This window comes from Eschrichtius robustus, chromosome 5, assembly GCF_028021215.1.
Source record: "Eschrichtius robustus isolate mEscRob2 chromosome 5, mEscRob2.pri, whole genome shotgun sequence".
In the NCBI taxonomy this organism is placed as follows: domain Eukaryota; kingdom Metazoa; phylum Chordata; class Mammalia; order Artiodactyla; family Eschrichtiidae; genus Eschrichtius; species Eschrichtius robustus.
The window spans coordinates 73,843,303-73,865,809 of record NC_090828.1 but is presented as its reverse complement, the minus strand read 5'-3'; the positions used below and the strand labels follow the sequence as shown (position 1 = coordinate 73,865,809).

The 22,507-nt window shown below is 38.1% G+C and overlaps 1 protein-coding gene across 3 annotated transcripts in view; it reads left to right on the top strand.

The window, feature by feature from the left end:
- The window catches only part of UPP2 (uridine phosphorylase 2), a 45,782-nt gene that overhangs the window by 5,308 nt on the left and 17,967 nt on the right, over positions 1–22,507 (top strand). For all 3 annotated transcript variants that reach the window (XM_068545080.1, XM_068545082.1, XM_068545083.1), the window contains 3 exons: positions 611–728; positions 14,257–14,415; positions 21,352–21,466. In XM_068545080.1, coding sequence (XP_068401181.1) covers positions 611–728; positions 14,257–14,415; positions 21,352–21,466 — 392 coding nt within the window. The remainder of the gene's footprint in view (positions 1–610; positions 729–14,256; positions 14,416–21,351; positions 21,467–22,507) is intronic.

The window sequence follows — 22,507 nt, the reverse complement described above, 5'->3', positions numbered from 1 at the left end:
CTTGCAAAGCAGTTATTATTTTCACTATACCAATCTTACAGATGAGGAAGCCAAAGAACAAAGATAAAATAATATACCCTAGGTTGCACAATTAGTATATATATGGTTGAACTGGCAGGGGAATCTAGGTAGTCTGATTCCAGAGCCCAGTAGCTTATGTTACACAGCCTCTCTTTCGAAGAAAGAAAATAGCCACCAGGGCTGGACAGAATTGGGTAGAAATGACTGTTCTGTAATCTACTGGTTGTATAATCTTGCACAAGTTTCTCAACTTCTGTAAGCCTTGGCTTCTTATGAATTATTAGTATTACTTACCTAATAGAATGGTCATGGGATTAAATGAGGTAATGTATTTATTATATGCAGTTTTCATGACATTGTAGAATTTTCATGCTTAATGCTATGCCTGGTACATAGTAAGTGCAAAACAAATATTAGCTATTTTTATTCATTATTATACCACACTGCTTCCTTACAAATCAATTAATCCTAAATGAAGGTTTTTGTCCGATATTTGGGCTAGTGGTTATCATAGGTGTAGACTGATATTTCCCTTTTGTGTGGTATCCCTCCAAATTCCTTTACGTCTTCTTTGTATTATTTTTTTCAGAAAAGGTTTTGTTCATGTTAAAAATCCTTACCTGGACTCTATGGATGAAGATGTTCTCTATCACTTGGATTTAGGAACAAAAACACACAACCTACCAGAAATGTTTGGGGATGTAAAGGTAAAAGTATTTCTAACTTTAGGAAAAACAATTGAGTTTCCTCTGGTGATATTTCTCCTTATTTTCCTAACATAAACTTTACACCTTTGGCTAGAGAAATGTCAGAGGTCCCAATAGGAACAAAAGCTGTGCTCGTTCTCTGAAACAATTCAGAATGTGTACATCATGAACAGTCATTTCCACCTTAACAAGATATAAAGGTTCCCAAACTATATCTAATGCAAACATGGTTATTTGACTCTTCTGGTCCCTAGAGATAAATACAATTTTATTGACAATACTGCTGGGTGTTCAGAATTCATTACGATTCAGTTCACTGTTTAACATCTTCATTTATAGATGAACCTCACTAATTCTTATTTTATCAAATCATGAAATAACTCAACAAAACTAACAATACTATCTTATACCACTTCTTGAAAACAACCATTATTCAATATTTCATATTATTAAGATTTTTGTTATTTCAAAATAAAATATTATGAAATAATTGTTTCTGGAACGCTACTAGGAAAATTTTATGTCAGTATTATTTATCTTAATATATATTTAATTATAAAAATGGCTCATGTTCATTATTTAAATTTGGAAACATATAAATAAGAACAAAGAGTTTTATTTTTTAAATTACATTTATTTTAATACAGCAAGTTCTTATTAGTTACGTATTTTATATATATTAGTGTATATATGTCAATCTCAATCTCCCAATTCATCCCACCACCACCATTCCCCCTCCACCCCGACCCCAGCTGTCCCCCCTTAGTGTCCATACGTTTGTTCTCTACATCTGTGTCTCTATTTCTGCCTTGCAAACTGGTTCATCTGTACCATTTTTCTAGATTCTACATATATGCGTTAATACACGATATTTGTTTTTCTCTTTCTGACTTATTTCACTCTGTATGACAGTCTCTAGATCCATCCACGTCTCTACAAATGACCCAATTTCGTTCCTTTTTATGGCTGAGTAATATTCCATTGTACATATGTACCACATCTTCTTTATCCATTCGTCTGTCAATGGGCATTTAGGTTGCTTCCATGACCTGACTATTGTAAATAGTGCTGCAATGAACATTGGGGTGCATGTGTCTTTTTGAATTATGGTTTTCTCTGGGTATATGCCCAGTAGTGGGACTGCTGGGTCATATGGTAATTCTAGTTTTTAGTTTTTTAAGGAACCTCCATACTGTTCTCCATAGTGGCTGTATCAATTTACATTCCCACCAACAGTGCAAGAGGGTTCCCTTTTCTCCACACCCTCTCCAGCATTTGTTGTTTGTAGATTTTCTGATGATGCCCATTCTAACTGGTGTAAGGTATACCTCATTGCAGTTTTGATTTGCATTTCTCTAATAATTAGTGATGCTGAGCAGCTTTTCATGTGCTTCTTGGCCATCTGTATGTCTTCTTTGGAGAAATGTCTCTTTAGGTCTTCTGCCCATTTGTGGATTGGGTTGTTTGTTTTTTTTAATATTGAGCTGCATGAGCTGTTTATATATTTTGGAGATTAATCCTTTGTCTGTTGATTTGTCAGCAAATATTTTCTCCCATTCTGAGGATTGTCTTTTCCTCTTGTTTATGGTTTCCTTTGCTGTGCAAAAGCTTTTAAGTTTCATTAGGTCCCATTTGTTTATTTTTGTTTTTATTTCCATTACTCTAGGAGGTGGATCAAAACAGATCCTGCTGTGATTTATGTCAAAGAATGTTCTTCCTATGTTTTCCTCTAAGAGTTTTACAGTGTCCAGTCTTACATTTAGGTCTTTCATCCATTTTGAGTTTGTTTGTTTATTTATTTATTTATTTATTTATTGTAACATCTTTAAGTATAATTGCTTTACAATGGTGTGTTAGTTTCTGCTTTAAAACAAAGTGAATCAGTTATACATATACATATGTTCCCATATCTCTTCCCTCTTGCATCTCCCTCCCTCCCACCCTCCCTATGCCACCCCTCTAGGTGGTCACAAAGCACCGAGCTGATCTCCCTGTGCTATGCGGCTGCTTCCCACTAGCTATCTATTTTACATTTGGTAGTGTATATATGTCCATGACACTCTCTCACCCTGTCACATCTCACCCCTCCCCCTCCCCATATCCTCAAGTCCATTCTTTAGTAGGTCTGTGTCTTTATTCCCATCTTGCCACTAGGTTCTTCATGGCCTTTTTTTTTTTCCCCTTAGATTCCATATATATGTGTTAGCATACTGTATTTGTTTTTCTCTTTCTGACTTACTTCACTCTGTATGACAGACTCTAACTCCATCCACCTCATTACAAATACCTCCATTTCATTTCTTTTTATGGCTGAGTAATATTCCATTGTATATATGTGCCACATCTTCTTTATCCATTCATCTGATGATGGACACTTAGGTTGCTTCCATGTCCTGGCTATTGTAAATAGAGCTGCAATGAACATTTTGGTACATGACTCTTTTTGAATTATGGTTTTCTCAGGGTATATGCCCAATAGTGGGATTGCTGGGTCGTATGGTAGTTCTATTTTTAGTTTTTTAAGGAACCTCCATACTGTTCTCCATAGTGGCTGTATCAATTTACATTCCCACCAACAGTGCAAGAGTGTTCCCTTTTCTCCACACCCTCTCCAGCATTTATTGTTTCTAGATTTTTTGATGATGGCCATTCTGACCAGTGTGAGATGATACCTCATTGTAGTTCTGATTTGCATTTCTCTAATGATTAAGGATGTTGAGCATTCTTTCATGTGTCTGTTGGCCATCTGTATATCTTCTTTGGAGAAATGTCTGTTTAGGTCTTCTGCCCATTTTTGGATTGGGTTGTTTGTTTTTTTGTTATTGAGCTGCATGAGCTGCTTGTAAATCTTGGAGATTAATCCTTTGTCAGTTGCTTCATTTGCAAATATTTTCTCCCATTCTGAGGGTTGTCTTTTGGTCTTGTTTATGGTTTCCTTTGCTGTGCAAAAGCTTTTAAGTTTCATTAGGTCCCATTTGTTTATTTGTGTTTTTATTTCCATTTCTCTAGGAGCTGGGTCAAAAAGGATCTTACTGCGATTTATGTCATAGAGTGTTCTGCCTATGTTTTCCTCTAAGAGTTTGATAGTGTCTGGCTTAACATTTAGGTCTTTAATCCATTTTGAGTTTATTTTTGTGTATGGTGTCAGGGAGTGTTCTAGTTTCATACTTTTACATGTACCTGTCCAATTTTCCCAGCACCACTTATTGAAGAGACTGTCTTTTCTCCACTGTATATGCTTGCCTCCTTTATCAAAGATAAGGTGGCCATATGTGTATGGGTTTATCTCTGGGCTTTCTATCCTGTTCCATTGATCTATATTTCTGTTTTTGTGCCAGCACCATATTGTCTTGATTACTGAAGGTTTGTAGTATAGTCTGAAGTCAGACAGTCTGATTCCTCCAGCTCCGTTTTTTTACCTCAAGATTACTTTGGCTATTTGGGGTCTTTTGTGTCTCCATACAGACTTTAAGATTTTTGGTCCTAGTTCTGTAAAAAATGCCATTGGTAATTTGATAGGGATTCCACTGAATCTGTAGATTGCTTTGGGTAGTAGAGTCATTTTCACAATATTCATTCTTCCAATCCAAGAACATGGTATATCTCTCTATCTGTTTGTATCATCTTTAATTTCTTTCATCAGTGTCTTATAGTTTCCTGCATACAGGTCTTTTGTTTCCCTAGGTAGGTTTATTCCTAGGTATTTTATTCTTTTTGTTGCAATGGTGAATGGGATTGTTTCCTTAATTTCTCTGTCTGATCTTTCGTTGTCAGTGTACAGGAATGCAAGAGATTTCTGTGCATTAATTTTTATTTATTTATTTATTTGGCTGCTATGGGGTCTTCGTTGCTTTGCATGGGGTTTCTCTAGCTGCGGCGAGCGGGGGCTACTCTTTGCTGCGGTGCATGGGCTTATTGTGGTGGCTTCTCTTGTTGCAGAGCACGGGCTCAAGGCACGTGGGCTTCACTAGTTGTGGCATGCGGGCTCAGTAGTTGTGGCTTGCAGGCTCTAGAGCGCATGCTCAGTATTTGTGGCACACGGGCTTAATTGCTCTGCGGCATGTGGGATCTTCCTGGACCAGGGCTCGAACTCGTGTCCCCTGCATTGGCAGGCAGATTCTTAACCACTGCGCCACCAGGGAAGTCCCTCTGTGCATTAATTTTGTATCCTACAACTTTACCAAATCACTGATTAGCTCTAGTAGTTTTCTGGTGGCATCCTTAGAATTATCTATGTACAGTATCATGTCATCTGCAAACAGTGACAGTTTTATTCCTTTTCCAATTTGTATTCCTTTTATTTCTTTTTCTTCTCTGATTGCCAAAGCTAAGACTTCCAAACCTATGCTGAATAACAGTGGCGAGAGTGGACATCCTTGTCTTGTTCCTGATCTTAGAGGAAATGGTTTCAGTTTTTCACCATTGAGAATGATGTTTGCTGTGGGTTTGTCATATATGGCCTTTATTGTGTTGAGGTAGGTTCCCTCTATGCCCACTTTCTGGAGAGTTTTTATCAATAAATTGGTGTTGAATGTTGTCAAAAGCTTCTTCTGCATCTACTGAGATGATCATATGGTTTTTATTCTCCAATTTGTTAATATGGTGTATCACAGTGATTGATTTTTTTGTATATTGAAGAATCCTTGCAACCCTGGGATAAATCCCACTTGATCATGGTGTATGATCCTTTTAATGTGTTGTTGGATTCTGTTTGCTAGTATTTTGTTGAGGATTTTTGCATCTATATTCATCAGTGATATTGGTCTGTAACTTTCTTTTTTTGTAGTATCTTTGTCTGGTTTTGGAATCAGGGTGATGGTGGCCTCGTAGAATGAGTTTGGGAGTGTTCCTTCCTCTGCAATTTTTTGGAAGAGCTTGAGAAGGATGGGTGTTAGCTCTTCTCTAAATGTTTGATAGAATTCACCTGTGAAGTCATCTGGTCCTGGACTTTTGTTTGTTGGAAGATTTTTCATCACAGTTTCAATTTCATTACTTGTGATTGGTTTGTTCATATTTTCTGTTTCTTCCTGGTTCAGTCTTGAAAGGTTATACCTTTCTAAGAATTTGTCCATTTCTTCCAGGTTATCCATTTTATTGGCATAGAGTTGCTTGTAGTAGTCTCTTATGATTCTTTGTATTTCTGTGGTGTCCGTTGTAACTTCTCCTTTTTCATTGCTAACTTTATTGATTTAAGTCATCTCCCTATTTTTCTTGATGAATCTAGCTAAAGGTTTATCAATTTTGTTTATCTTCTCACAGAACCAGCTTTTAGTTTTATTGATCTTTGCTATTGTTTTCTTTGTTTCTATTTCATTTAATTCTGCTCTGACCTTTATGATTTCTTTCCATCTACTAACTTTGGGTTTTGTTTGTTCTTCTTTCTCTAGTTCCTTTAGGTGTAAGGTTAGATTATTTATTTGCGATTTTTCTTGTTTCTTGAGGTAGGATTGTATTGCTATAAACTTCCCTCTTAGGACTGCTTTTGCTGCACCCCATAGGTTTTGGGTCACCATGTTTTCATTGTCACTTGTCTCTAGGTATTTTTTGATTTCCTCTTTGATTTCTTCAGTGATCTCTTGGTTATTTAGTAACATATTGTTTAGCTTCCATGTGCTTGTGTTTTTTACGTTTCTTTCCCTGTAATTTATTTCTAATCTCATAGTGCTGTGGTCAGAAAAGATGCTTGATATGATTACAGTTTTCTTAAATTTCCTGAGGCTTGATTTGTGACCCAAGATGTGATCTATCCTCGAGAATGTTCCGTGTGCACTTGAGAAGAAAGTGTAATCTGCTGTTTTTGGATGGAATGTCCGATAATCATCAATTAAATCAATCTGGTCTTTTGTGTCTTTTAAAGCTTCTGTTTCCTTATTAATTTTCTTTCTTTTTAACATCTTTATTGGAGTATAATTGCTTCACAATGTTGTGTTAGTTTCTGCTGTATAACAAAGTGAATCAGCTATACGTACACATATATCCCCATATCCCCTCCCTCTTGTGTCTCCCTCCCACCCTCCTTATCCCACCCCTCTAGGTGGTCACAAAGCATTGAGCTGATCTCCCTGTGCTATGTGGCTGCTTCCCACTAGCTATCTATTTTACATTTGGTAGTGTATATATGTCAATGCCACTCTCTCACTTCGTCCCAGCATACCCTTCCCCCTGCCCATGTCCTCAAGTCCATGCTTATTAATTTTCTGTCTGCATAATATGTCCACTGGTGTAAGTGAGGGGTTAAAGTGCCCCACTATTATTGTGTTACTGTTGATTTCCTCTTTTATAGCTGCTAGCATTTGCCTTATGTATTGAGGTGCTCCTATGTTGGGTGCATATATATTTATAATTGTTATATCTTCTTCTTGGATTGATCCCTTGATCATTATGTAGTGTCCTTCCTTGTCTCTTGTGACATTCTTTATTTTAAAGTCTACTTTATCTGATATGAGTATTGCTACTCCAGCTTTCTTTTGATTTCCATTTGCATGGAGTATCTTTTTCCATCCCCTCACTTTCAGTCTGTATGTGTCCTTAGGTCTCAAGTGGTCGTCTGTAGACAGCATATATATGGGTCTTGTTTTTGTATCCATTCAGCGAGCCTGTGTCTTTTGGTTGGAGCATTTAATCCATTCACATTTAAGGTAATTATCGATACGTATGTTCCTATTACCATTTTCTTAATTGTTTTGTGTTTGTTTTTGTAGGTCCTTTTCTTCTCTTGTGTTTCCCACTTGGAGAAGTTCCTTTAGCATTTGTTGCACAGCTGGTTCAGTGGTGCTGAATTCTCTTAGCTTTTGTTTGTCTGTAAAGCTTTTGATTTCTGTTGAATCTGAATGAGATCCTTGCTGGGTAGAGTAATCTTGGTTGTAGGTTCTCTCCTTTCATCACTTTAAATATATCGTGCCACTCCCTTCTGGCTTGTAGAATTTATTCTGAGAAATCAGCTGTTAATCTTATGGGAGTTCCTTTATATGTTATTTGTCATTTTTCCCTTGTTGCTTTTAATAATTTTTCTTTGTCTTTAATTTTTGTCAATTTGATTACTATATGTCTTGGCATGTTTCTCCTTGGATTTATCCTGCCTGGGACTCTCTGTACTTCCTGGACTTGGGTGGCTATTTCCTTTCCCATGTTAGGGAAGTTTTCGACTATAATCTCTTCAAACATTTTCTTGGGTCCTTTCTCTCTCTCTTCTCCTTCTGCGACCCCTATAATGTGAATGTTGGTGTGTTTAATGTTGTCCCAGAGGTCTCTTAGGCTGTCTTCATTTCTTTTCATTCTTTTTTCTTTATTCTGTTCTGCAGCAGTGAATTCCACCACTCTGTCTTCCAGGTCACTTCTCAGTTATTCTGCTCTTGATTCCTTCTAGTGTATTTTTCATTTCAGTTATTGTATTGTTCATCTGTGTTTGTTTGTTCTTTAATTCTTCTAGGTCTTTGTTAAACATTTCTTGCATCTTCTCGATCTTTGCCTCCATTCTTTTTCCAAGGTCCTGGATCATCTTCACTATCATTATTCTGAATTCTTTTTCTGGAAGGTTGCCTATCTCCACTTAATTTAATTGTTTTTCTGGGGTTTTATCATTTTCCTTCATCTGACACATAGTCCTCTGCCTTTTCATTTTGTCTATCATTCTGTGAATGTGGTTTTCGTTCCATAGGCTGCAGGATTGTAGTTCTTCTTGCTTCTGCTGTCTGTCCTCTGGTGGATGAGGCTATCTAAGAGGCCTGTGCAAGCTTCCTGATGGGAGGCACTGGTGGTGGGCAGAGCTGGGTGTTGCTCTGGTGGGCAGTGTTCAGTACAACTTTAATCTGCTTGTCTGCTGATGGGTGGGGCTGAGTTCCCTCCCTGTTGGTTGTTTGGCCTGAAGCAGCCCAGCACTGGAGGCTATAGGATGTTTGGTGGGGCTAATGGTGGACTCCGGGAGGGCTCATGCCAAGGAGTACTTCCCAGAACTTCTGCTGCCAGTGTCCTTGTCCCCACGGTGAGCCACAGCCACCCCCCACCTCTGCAGGAGACCCTCCAACACTAGCAGGTAGGTCTGGTTCAGTCTCCTATGGGGTCACTGTTCCTTCCCTCTGGGTCTTGATGTGCACACTACTTTGTGTGTGCCCTCTAAGAGTGGAGTCTCTATTTCACCCAGTCCTGTCAAAGTCCTACAGTCAAATCCCACTAGCCTTCAAAGTCTGATTCTCTGGGAATTCCTCCTTCCGTTGCTGGACCCCCAGGTTGGGAAGCCTGACCTGGGGCTCAGAACCTTCACTCCAGTGGGTGGACTTCTGTGGTATAATTGTTCTCTAGTTTGTGAGTCACCCACCTAGTGGTTATGAGATTTGATTTTATTGTGATTGCACCCCTCCTGCCATCTCACTGAGGCTTCTCCTTTGTCTTTGGATGTGGGGTATCTCTTTTGGTGAGTTCCAGTGTCTTCCTGTCAATGATTGTTCAGCAGTTAGTTGTGATTCCAGTGCTCTTGCAAGAGGGAGTGAGCACATGTCCTTCTACTCTGCCATCTTGAACCAATCTAGAACAATGATTTTTAAAAACACATCTAAAAAAACCCCTACCAGCTAAACAAAGATGCCATCAACCTATTTTCTTTTCTTTCAGTTCTTTTTAACAAATAGATTTTTAAATAGTTGGAATTACATAACTTTACAGTCTGTGTTTTTCACTTAACTTTATGTCATTAACATTTCCCCATATTATAATGTTCTCTTTGAAACACATGGTTTATGGATGCCAAGTGCCTGTGCCATACATTACATAGTCTACTACTGACTTTAATGTTGAAGAATTTTCTATCATAAACAGCACTCAAATGGATATTTTTGTACCTATAATTTTTTCACATTTAAGTCTATTAAGATGATTTACAGAAATGGTCAAAGGGAATGAACTTAAAAATTTTTTTTTGTTTTCTAAAAGGCTTACACCTAATCACAGTCCCACCACTAGAGAATTGTGCAGTTTTCATCTGACTTTTATTCACTCCTTTAGCAATTACAAGAACAAAAATAAAAGCTCTCAGATCCACTATCTCAAATCTTCACATTCCCTCTTTTAGGTGGGTGTAGCAGATATTCATTTCCTCCATAAAACAAGGAAATTGAATTCAGAGTGGTCAAAGGTGGTTAACAAATTACACTATATAGTGGCAGAGCTAGGACTTGGACCAAATTCTTCTAAGTCCAATTTCCAGGGTTCTTGCCCACTGCACTAGCTGGGCTTTTTGAGTCATTGTAACTGAGAATAGTCCATTAATTGACAGGGGGCATTGAAGAAAGGGGAGGAAGAGGAGGAGGAGGTTAGCTAGACAAAGAAGGAGGAGGAGGAGAAGGAAGGAAGGGTGGCGGGGCGGGGGAGGAGAAGAAATAAATCTATGATATTCATTAACAGTAGGGGCTACATTGCTCCCTCCCCCTCCCATCTCTCCTAGGGCACAGGTGTGATGGTGCAGGCTGATTGGATGTGACCCGCCCATTTCCCTACTCCTCTGCAGTCAGTGGCTCTTTGCTCTTTCATGGCCTCCCTCAATCTTTTGCTTCATCTTTTCAGTGGAACCTCTTTTCCTACTGCTGTTTCTGATGTTTATGCTCCAAGAGTAAATTGATCAAGGCTGTCTTTGATACTCATTAATTGGACTTTATCTGAATTCAAATGTTAGGTTTGAGGTTCATGCCTCACAATGACTTTTCCAGGACCCTTACATAAGGATAATTCTGATTAATTAAATGATCTATCATAATTAATAAACTAACATGAACATCTAATTAATAACTAAAAAGACTGATGTTTTTGAGATAGAAAGTGATCTATTATTTACACATCTAGGTATCTGTCTCTCTACCTGACTAGATTTTTATCAGCACTTATTCTCATACTTTGTCATAACCACTATCCAACCTTATAAGCTCATAATCCACCTGGCTGTGGACCATTTCAATAGATTCTCTTTTGGATAAAAAGACATGCTCTGGTTTAGAACCCATTTTTTTCTACCAGAGAACCACTCTATTGATTGGGCCATTTTGATGCACAGGAGGCAAAAGTGTGTGTGTGTGGTGGTGGGGGGTGTAGATTGGGGAGCAGGTAACGTAGTTCCAAATGATCAGAACTGGCTGTTTAAACTATTCTTTAGAGGCAACAGGTAAAGTCTGACATATTTATAGATGCTCTTCTCAGAAACTTGCCTCCTTCCAGTTACATTCTTATCTTTGAATAAGAACATGCTAGGTTCAATTTCTCGACTCCCTTAAATACCAGGGCAGCAATTCTAGCTAACAAGGGAGGACGTAATCCATCAGTACCTGAAAACTCAGCCTTGTCTTCACAGAGATGATAATCATTATTAATAGCACTATCTTCAAAGAAAAGGAGAACTCTGGGTGTGTAAAATTTTAAATCTTAAAGATTCTGACAACCATTCCTATTTTATTCATTTTCTTACTTACTATACTTAAAAGGTTTTGTTAGTTGCTACTTCAAAATATCAATGGCTTAACACAATGTAAGTTTGTTTCTCACTCACACTGAGTACCAAGTGGGTGTTCCTGGTCAATCGGTGGCTTTCCTCCAATTGGTGATTAGGGACCCAGGCTCCTTCTATCTTGTTGCTCTGTCACCTTCAAGGAGTGCCTTGCAAAGTTTCCCTGGGTGTCAGCACCCATTCAGCAGACAAACAGAAGACAATCTATAGGATCACCAATGGGAGATTTCTATGGGCTAGAACTGGAAGTGACACTCATCATTTCTGTTCACATTCTAGTAGCTGGAACTCAGGCATATGGCCTCATCTAACTGAAGAGAAAGCTGGGAAGTTGAGTTTAGTAGTGTGCCCAGAAAGAAGGGGGAACAGTTTTGGTAAACAGCTAATGTCTTTTGTCATATAGACTTGAATCAATCAATCAGTTGAAAAATATAGTGGACTATCTTTAGAAGTTATCTACTCAAATTCAACCTCCAAATATATCTTTTATAAAATCAGTAACTGGTACCCTCCAATCTCTCCCTAGAAATTTCAAGTAACATGGAAAAGCATTATCTTATAACACTATGTAATATGTATTTTAAGTCTCTATACTCCTTTATTAACAGACAAAATACATATACTGCAGTAGGACCAGATAAATACAACATGGCAAAGCTAAGTCTTTCAAGACACTAGGCATATTTGAAAGTGAGTTCATTCTGGCAGTCTTTAGGCAAAGTCCTTAACATAGTTTTGTAATGCTTCAGACTCCTTCCCAAGACATTTCTATCTTCTTTGACAAAACCAGGACAAATGATCATTTTTTGGGGGGGACATAAATCACAGAAAGTGTCACTTAAAGTCACTGTTGGTTGGTGGTCTTCAGCCATATTTTCCTCCTCGTCAAAGCAGCCAGATTGAAAATTGTGTCCAGAGGTGATATTTAGTAAGTCTGATTTAGAAGTAAGTCTTCAAGAACAAAAACGCTTTTGTCTACACTTATCATCTTTATGTCTCCAGAAACATTCAGAAATTCCTGTTGATTACAGCAATATCTACAGTTCAAAGAAGAATTCAAACCACAAGCTCTTCCAACATCTGTTTTGGTTTTATGGTCAATCTGAATAGTGGTAATTTACATTTACTGGCACCACACACTGAGGTTATTTTCAAACTACTGTATTTTGTAGAAAGGAAACAACAACAACAAAAATGACCTCCTTGTACTTGGATCTTGAGCCAAGTCTTAACTATCCATATGAACAGAGGGGAAAATTTCACGAATAATCAATACTAATTTAAAAACTTACCTTAGACCATGGTCTTATCCTCTTTGCTACTCAGCCTTGATGGCTAACTTTCATTGCAGTTCATTACCAACTTTAGGCCAACAGAGAAACTCATAAGAAGACACAGAAAAGATAATAATGAGGGTAGAAGAGAGGCAGAGGGCCTGGATAAAAGGATAATCACATCCCACAATCGAGAATGAGGGTGGCACAGGAATTTTTGCTAAATGGAAATAAAATGCATCATGTAATGAGACCACCCAATACTCACAGTAAATTGTGAATCGGGCCCCTAATTCTACAACCTCAGTTAGTTATTTCCTTAGGCAGATACTCTTTATCCCTGTGAGGGGCCTCACTGGCAATCCTTCTGAAGCTCTGCCTAACGCTGCCCACATCAGTCAGGCACTACCAGCTGCCTTTTCCTTACTGGATTTGAACTAGCTTCATTTGCACTAAATTCCACAAATACAGAAACAAATAAGCAAGCTCAAAAGCAGGGCCAGGAAATTGCTCTATGATATGAAAAATGGAAGTTGCCATTTGTTGACCACTCAGAAAGTGCCTGGCTTTGTCCCCCATCATGTTCAATCCCATCTTATCCTCACAAAAACCCTCTGAAGGATACTACGTTTTTTTGTTGTTGTTGTTGTTGTTTGTTTGTTTCTATTTTGGAGATGATAATCTGAGGCACGTAGAGATTACATGTATAACACTGAACAAACTACTTAATCAGAGACAGGGTTGGGGTGTAAAGCCAGGTTTCTCTAACCTCAAAGGTTAGTCCTTTAACCACTGTGTTGCCTTATCTCTCTGACTCGGAGCCTCTTCAGACTCTGTGCACCTCACTGCTCAGCTCAGATTCCAGAATGACTTTGCACCTGGCACCTTTCTGTAGGCTGTGCTTCCTCGGGTCTCTGACATCTGCTGCCACTCCTCCTCCTCACTGCTGAGCCCTGGTCCCCACCAGTCTGGCTGCTCATCCACGCTGCTCTTAGGCCATGCCCATCCTCTCTCTGACATCCACCTCTCCCATCCCTGGGACTGATGTACCCCTAAGAGGCTATTGCACAAGCAACCACCAGACAATTTTATTACCATATTTTATTAGATTTGACACTCTTGACCGCAATCCATATTGTAATTTCAGAGATGTTAAAATGTGAATAAGACAAAAATAAAACCAAATTGTTGGAAATGAAGAAATACCGTAGTGAGATTTCTAGTCTACAATGATAAGGCTTGTTCCATGAAAATGTCTTCTGAATGAGAAGTTGGAAAGTCTTGATGTGCTTTCTTTAAAGCTTTAAATTAACGTAGTATATTTTATAATAAAAACGTATGATTGGGAATCAGAAAACACATCTAAACTTGTAGTTCTCATGTTACTTATTTCCATGTCCTCAGAATTGACACATTAAGCCTATAGCCCACTAATGCCCAACAATAAGCTGCCTATATCTGCTTAAGATGCTTCTTGATGTTCACCATGACAAAAACACCAGGAAACACCCACCTGAACAAAATCAACACTTACTTTGATTTTGTGATTATCTTTTTCATTACTAATTATGTGCATAAACTATGTTTCTGGTTGCCTTATTTACCGGTTAATGATGCCAATTAGTTAACTCATGAACATAACCCATAACATCTACATATACCCTTAAGAATATAATTGAAAAATAAAATAAAAACATTAAAGTTGAAAGCTGACCCTTGCTTTTTATCTCAGTTACTAAGGCAGGTGATTGTTTATTTTTATTAACAGTTTGTCTGCGTTGGTGGAAGCCCTAACAGAATGAAAGCATTTGCACTCTTTATGCACAAGGAGCTCAGATTGGAAGACAGTGAAGAGGACGTCAAGGACATCTGCGCCGGGACTGACAGATATTGTATGTACAAAATTGGTCCCGTGCTCTCTATCAGTGTAAGTACTCAATGGCTGCACGTCACGTAGTCATCACAAGCTAGCAAAAGAAAGTGGGAACTTCCAAATACAGGAGTTCTTTTTCCCCTCCTGCTTTGTATTTTCACACAATAAATTAAGTGTCCAGGTGTGACATTCATAGTTGGAAAAAGTCCTAGGGGCAGAAAATAACATTCAGTGCTACTTTGGTTTGCTTTATTAGTTACCACTTAGCTATGCAAGTTAGGGGAAAAAACCCTCAAAGCACACTTCCTCTCTTTAGTTTGTAACTGATTAATAAGCCACCAGCAATTTTTTCTCCTCTATCCTTTATCCAGCTTTGGGAATGTTGGGCTTTTAGTACACAGGGGCCAATTTTCAGGATTACCCAAGTGGTGCCATTTAACACTGTAATATGCTCACTGAAAAGCTGCTAATACATTTCCATGGAGCTCTTGCAAACTGCTCTCCTGTATTTAGAATATGTTAACAGCTCTGGACACACAGTGTCCTGAGACAATATGAGAGTGGAATGACTTGCAATTTTAGGGAACACAGAGACCCTTTCCCTCTTGGACTCAGGACAGCATACCCTTAGCAGAGTGTACATGCATGTGCACCCAGCTTGCCTTCCAAGTGGGTCTCTCTGCCACAGGGCTGTATTCTGAAACGATAGCTCTGAGTCTGTACATATCTGGACACTGCAGCTCTCATAAGGGGCACAGCTAAGCATGCCAGGTGACAAGGGAAGAATCCACTACAGAGATGTGATAATTCTAAGGAGCTGGATTATATGTGACTCCCGCACTGGGGAATAACTACTATCTATCAATTGCTCTATGGTACGTGGAGATGGAAGGATGGATGATCATGGCTGGAAGCCTAGACTGAAGAAGGGAAAATTATGCAATACCAGTGGGACAGCCAAGTTGGTCTCCCCTCTGGGACAAAATACATGAAACCTGCTTTGGGCTCACATGGGAGAATCCATTCGTTCATTCATTCATTCAACAATTACAGAAAAGCTACATTAGAAAGAAACTGAGTAACCCGTGATCTTGGCACATTTTGTCTTGCTAACTTTTGACTTTTAGACTACAACTCTTTGTCCTTTTTTTGCACAATGGGTAGGGACAGAAAAGTAAAATTTATAAAAATGTGAAACTATCATAAACAAGTAGTAAAACTTCAGAGTAAGATATAAAAACAGCAGTAGACTGATCCTGCTGTCCATCAGGGAAAAAGAACTGAAATATGCATCATGTCCAGAGGGGTCAGACAATTAGAAATGAACCTCACTAGGCAGAAAGAGGATTTCCAGTTGAGACCGCTTCTTTGAAAATTCTTCCTCTCCAGCAGCTGCTGAGGTGTGTGTGTGTGTGTGTGTGTGTGTGTCTGTGTGTGAGAGAGAGAGAGAGAAAGAAAGATAGTCTAGCAGAAACATACAAGCCCATTTGTCATTTTATCACTGTGCCACATATTAAGTGATAATCATAAACCTATCAAATATCTGATTTAGGAGGAACCTAATAGATTAAATAATGGTTCATTTTCTTAATATACAATTGAGGAAATGAGATTTAGAGAGTTTACTCATTAGTGGTAGAGTCCAGTCTTGTTAATCTTGGACATACATTTTTTTTTTTTTGATTAAGTAATGTTTTTAATTTTGATCAACTTAAAAAATACAGAAAAATGCAAATAAGGAACTGTAGCCATATTCAGAATTAGTGATATACATGTTTCCATCTTTTGTGTATGTATCTACCCATCTATCTGATTTCTTTCTTTCTCTCTTTCTCTCTTCCTTTCTTCCTTCCTTTCTTTCCTTTTTTTCTTTCTTCTTTTCTTTCTTTCTTTTTCTTTCTTTCTTTCTTTTTTATTTCTTTCTTTTTTCTTTCTTTCCTCTCTCTTTTTCTTTCCATCTATCATCGATATGTGTATGCATGTATGTGTGTATGTATGTATCTCTCTAAAGTTTCCTTCAAATTTCCTCTATTCTTCAAATAGTCTGCTATAACAGCTGTTTTGTGTGTATTTCATGTATCAATTCAGATCTTTTTTTCTAATGTTTTGGTATTATTTTGTCAATGGGTGATAGAATATACATTTTATTTGTTTCTTTTTGTTGATATTGTAGTTGCTTTTATTTAACTGATTAATTGCTGTCTTTATTGGGGGGGTTATCATTTTTACTTATATTTTTTTTCCTGCAGCATTGTTCTTTATTTTTTTTGAATTTTGTTATTTTTTTTAAACAGCAGGTTCTTATTAATTATCTATTTTATGCATATTAGTGTATATTTGTCAATCCCAATCTCCCAATTCATCCCACCACCACCCCCACCCTCGGCCGCTTTCCCCCCTTGGTGTCCATACGTTTGTTCTCTACACTGTGTCTCTATTTCTGCCTTGCAAACCGGTTCATCTGTACCATTTTTCTAGGTTCCAAATAAATGCATTAATATACAATAGTTGATTTTCTCTTTCTGACTTACTTCACTTTGTATGACAGTCTCTAGATCCATCCACGTCTCTACAAATGACCCAATTTCATTCCTTTTTATGGCTGAGTAATATCCCATTGTATATACGTACCACATCTTCTTTATCCATTTGTCTGTCGATGGGCATTTAGGTTGCTTCTATGACCTGGCTATTGTAAATAGTGCTGCAATGAACATTGGGGTGCATGTGTCTTTTTGAATTATGGTTTTCTTTGGGTATATGCCCAGTAGTGGGATTGCTGGGTCATATGGTAATTCTAGTTTTAGTTTTTTAAGGAACCTCCATCCTGTTCTCCATAGTGGCTGCATCAATTTACATTACCACTAACAGTGCAAGAGGGTTCCCTTTTCTCCACACCCTCTCCAGCATTTGTTGTTTGTAGATTTTCTGATGATGGCTATTCTGACCAGTATGAGGTGATACCTCATTGTAGTTTTGATTTGCATTTCTCTAATAATTAGTGATGTTGAGCAGCTTTTCATGTGCCTCTTGGCCATCTGCATGTCTTCTTTGGAGAAATGTCTCTTTGGATCTTCTGCCCATTTTTGGATTCGGTTGTTTGTTTTTTTAATATTGAGTTGCATGAGCTGTTTATATATTTTGGAGATTAATCCTTTGTCTGTTGATTCCTTTGCAAATATTTTCTCCCATTCTGAGGGTTGTCTTTTCGTCTTGTTTATAGTTTCCTTTGCTTTGCAAAAGCTTTTAAGTTTCATTAGGGCCCATTTGTTTATTTTTGTTTTTATTTCCATTACTCTAGGAGGTGGGTCAAAAAAGATCTTGCTGTGGTTTATGTCCAAGAGTGTTCTTCCTATGTTTTCCACTAAGAGGTTTATGGTGTCTGGTCTTACATTTAGGTCTTTAATCCATTTGGAGTTTATTTTTGTGTATGGTGTTAGGGAGTGTTCTAATTTCATTCTTTTACATGTAGCTGTCCAGTTTTCCCAGCACCACTTATTGAAGAGACTGTCTTTTCTCCATTGTATATCCTTGCCTCCTTTGTCATTGATTAGTTGACCATAGGTGTGTGGGTTTATCTCTGTGCTTTCTATCCTGTTCCATTGATCTATATTTCTGTTTTTGTGCCAGTACCATACTGTCTTGATTACTGAAGCTTTGTAGTATAGTCTGAAGTCAGAGAGTCTGATTCCTCCAGCTCCATTTTCTTCCCCCAAGATTGCTTTGGCTATTAGGGGTCTTTTGTGTCTCCATATAAATTTTAAGATTTTTTGTTCTAGTTCTGTAAAAAGTGCCATTGGTAATTTGATAGGGATTGCATTGAATCTGTAGATTGCTTTGGGTAGTAGAGTCATTTTTACAATATTGATTCTTCCAATCCAGGAACATGGTATATCTCTCCATCTGTTTGTGTCATCTTTGGTTTCTTTCATCAGTGTCTTACAGTTTTCTGAGTACAGGTCTTTTACCTCCTTAGGTAGGTTTATTTCTAGGTATTTTATTCTTTTTGTTGCAATGGTGAATGGGATTGTTACCTTAATTTCTCTGTCTGATCTTTCTTTGTTATTGTATAGGAATGCAAGAGATTTCTTGCATTAATTTTGTATCCTGCAACTTTACCAAATTCATTGATTAGCTCTAGTAGTTTTCTGGTGGCATCCTTAGGATTATCTATGTACAGTATCATGTCATCTGCAAACAGTGACAGTTTTACTTCTTCTTTTCCAATTGGTATTCCTTTTATTTCTTTTTCTTCTCTGATTGCCATGGCTAGAACTTCCAAAACTATGTTGAATAATAGTGGCAAGAGTGGACAGCCTTGTCTTGTTCCTGATCTTAGAGGAAATGGTTTCCATTTTTCACCATTGAGAATGATGTTTGCTGTGGGTTTGTCATATATGGCCTTTATTGTGTTGAGGTAGGTTCCCTCTATGCTCACTTTCTGGAGCGTTTTTATCAATAAATTGGTGTTGAATGTTGTCAAAAGCTTTTTCTGCATCTACTGAGATGATCATATGGTTTTTATTCTCCAATTTGTTAATATGGTGTATCACATTGATTGATTTTTTGTATATTGAAGAATCCTTGCAACCCTGGGATAAATCCCACTTGATCATGGTGTATGATCCTTTTAATGTGTTGTTGGATTCTGTTTGCTAGTATTTTGTTGAGGATTTTTACATCTATATTCATCAGTGATATTGGTCTGTAACTTTCTTTTTTTGTAGTATCTTTGTCTGGTTTTGGAATCAGGGTGATGGTGGCCTCGTAGAATGAGTTTGGGAGTGTTCCTTCCTCTGCAATTTTTTGGAAGAGCTTGAGAAGGATGGGTGTTAGCTCTTCTCTAAATGTTTGATAGAATTCACCTGTGAAGTCATCTGGTCCTGGACTTTTGTTTGTTGGAAGATTTTTCATCACAGTTTCAATTTCATTACTTGTGATTGGTTTGTTCATATTTTCTGTTTCTTCCTGGTTCAGTCTTGGAAGGTTATACCTTTCTAAGTATTTGTCCATTTCTTCCAGGTTGTCCATTTTATTGGCATAGAGTTGCTTGTAGTAGTCTCTTATGATGCTTCGTATTTCTATGGTGTCCCTTGTAACTTCTCCTTTTTCATTGCTAACTTTATTGATTTAAGTCATCTCCCTATTTTTCTTGATGAATCTAGCTAAAGGTTTATCAATTTTATCTTCTCAAAGAACCAGCTTTTAGTTTTATTGATCTTTGCTATTGTTTTCTTTGTTTCTATTTCATTTCTTTCTGCTCTGACATTTATGATTTCTTTCCATCTACTAACTTTGGGTTTTGTTTGTTCTTCTTTCTCTAGTTCCTTTAGGTGTAAGGTTAGATTATTTATTTGCGATTTTTCTTGGTTCTTGAGTAGGACTGTAATGCTATAAACTTCCCTCTTAGGACTGCTTTTGCTGCACCCCATAGGTTTTGGGTTGTTGTGTTTTCATTGTCACTTGTCTCTAGGTATTTTTTGATTTCCTCTTTGATTTCTTCAGTGATCTCTTGGTTATTTAGTAACATATTGTTTAGCTTCCATGTGCTTGTGTTTTTTACATTTCTTTCCCTGTAATTTATTTCTAATCTCATAGTGTTGTGGTCGGAAAAGATGCTTGATGTGATTTCAGTTTTCTTAAATTTCCCGAGGCTTGATTTGTGACCCAAGATGTGATCTATCCTGGAGAATGTTACCTGTGCACTTGAGAAGGAAGTGTAATCTGCTGTTTTCAGATGGAATGTCCTATAAATATCAATTAAATCTATCTGGTCTATTGTGTCATTTAAATCTGTGTTGCCTTATTAATTTTCTGTCTGGATGATATGTCGATTGGTGTAAGTGAGGTGTTAAAGTCCCCCAGTATTATTGTGTTACTGAATCTTGGACATACAACTAATACAGGTTTGACTGATAGCCTCTAGGAGACTTACAATACATTTGGAAGTCAGAACATGTTCCATGGCAACCAAAAATGCGAAACCCAGAGGTTCAAAGTTTCCATAGTTTAATATTCTTGATGGTGAGAAGAAGGGAACTCAGGTGAAAATATTGTGGTCATGGCTGTAATGGTTTTCTAGATTTGTTAATGAAGAATTAGTGTAAGCCATCACCTAACTGCCAAGATGCCCCTGGTGCTTTTCTGCACACAAAGTCTTTGTGCCCAAGAGTAGAATACTGAAGACCACATTTGACTCTCTCGTGTTATATTAGGAAGGAAATATACACCAATTCTAAACTTAGCTCCAGCTACTACAAATTCCATCATGGAGGATCTTTCTGGAGCATTATTAGAACATACTGTAACCACGAGGAGCGGCCAAATCCTCTAACCTGTGTTGACCCTTATTCTGTGACATTGATTCTACTCTTCCAAATGCCGAGGAAGACCAGAGTTGCAGTCATGATCTATATACTGAATGTGTATCCATTAAATACTCCAAATTGTTAGGTGTAGATGTAACCCACATCTCTACCCTTGTGCCTTTCAGAGCTCATACAGAATTATCAACAAATGAACAAGGACACATGCGAGCAATGAAATGGATTTACTCTTTCATTTAGTATAGTAGAAAAGGACTAAATACATGGTAGCCAAATCTATATTTCCTCAAAATCAAGTCAATCTTGCAAAGAGCTCTGTTTCAAAACTCACTGTGAAGAGCCCAGTGGGGAGCTGAGAAATGGCACTGCCCTGACACACCAGTACACCACGCCATCCCCACCTTCTGCTCTTGACAATGAGGGCTGAACTCAGTTTAACTGACAGGGAGATGCCTCTCTTTGATCATCACAGATGGACCCATCTATCAGCATGTCATGTGGGTGTCAGTTAGAGCTGCCTTACGTTTTCCTCAGCTATGGCAAAGTCATAATGATTACGTAAATTTACCTGAGGGCTGTTAACTTGTAATGAAGGAAGTAAATATGTCCTGTGTGTGTTATCAGTCTGCAAGATGTATAATGACTTTCCCTTTTCTCTCCACAGCATGGCATGGGCATCCCCTCCATTTCTATTATGCTTCATGAACTCATTAAATTACTGTACCATGCCCGGTGCTGTGATGTGACCATTATCAGAATTGGTACATCAGGGGGAATAGGTGAGATGGATTGATTTATATAGTATTAAATCCAAGTGGTTGTTCCATACAGGGTAAGCTGTTGGTGTGGTAACACACCAACGTACTCAGAGACCAGAAGAAACCCAGATGGGCTAAAAAGTGTCAGGAGGCTGGGCTTGAGGCAATTGAGAAATTTAAATTTAAAGAAAATTAAAAGAATTTAAAGAAATACATGTGTATATAATCTTTCTCTTTTTCCCTGCATGGAAACCTGGCGTGAGACATCCCGCTGCCCACTGCCCAGATGGACTTAGGTGTTCTTAAGGGGAAGAGTGGAAGATTGCTAGGAAATATGTTTTGAGGATAAGAGTAAGTTTTGAGGGTTCGAATAGATTTTGAAGCTTAGGAATTTTATAAGTGACAGAAATAAGTGCTTTCAAGTAAAAAAAAAAAATCACTAAGACTTGCCTTGTTTATCAGCTAAGTAAGCAGACATCAATAGCTCTTAGGAAAACATTGCTTTTAGCTCATGTCAGTGACTACCCTTTTCTTGGCTGGGTCTTTTCCTTATCAACACAGCAGAAGAGATCAGGCCAGGCTTTTAGGGCAGAGTTGGGTGATGCTTCCTAAGGTTTTCTCAGAGCCTCCTCTCCTCCCTTCTTCCTTGGCTGGTCAGGCAGCTAGTCAGGAGCCTTGTTTATACATCCACCCTGGGCTGAGGTAAAGTTCTGTGGAGACCTTCTTCTTTTTCAACCTCTTCTTCAGGAGCAGGTCTTGCAAGGGGATGATTCTACTATGTCACCAAATGCAAATACAGACAGGGCATTGTAACTGGAAAGGTCTGGTTGACAGAGTGACAGGACTGAATGGGAATTATAAAAAAAAAAAAGGCTGAGACTTTGGTCTTAGAATTACACAGGTGGCTGAGTCATGCTTCACTAGAAACAAACATGTTCAAAAATATCATGCCCTTTCCACAGCTGTGGTACAGGAATGAAGTCCAGCCAAGGCCCTCATAGATGGATTAAAGAAGGACATCTATGGATGTCCACCCAGAAAGAGAAGGAGAATGTTAGCAAT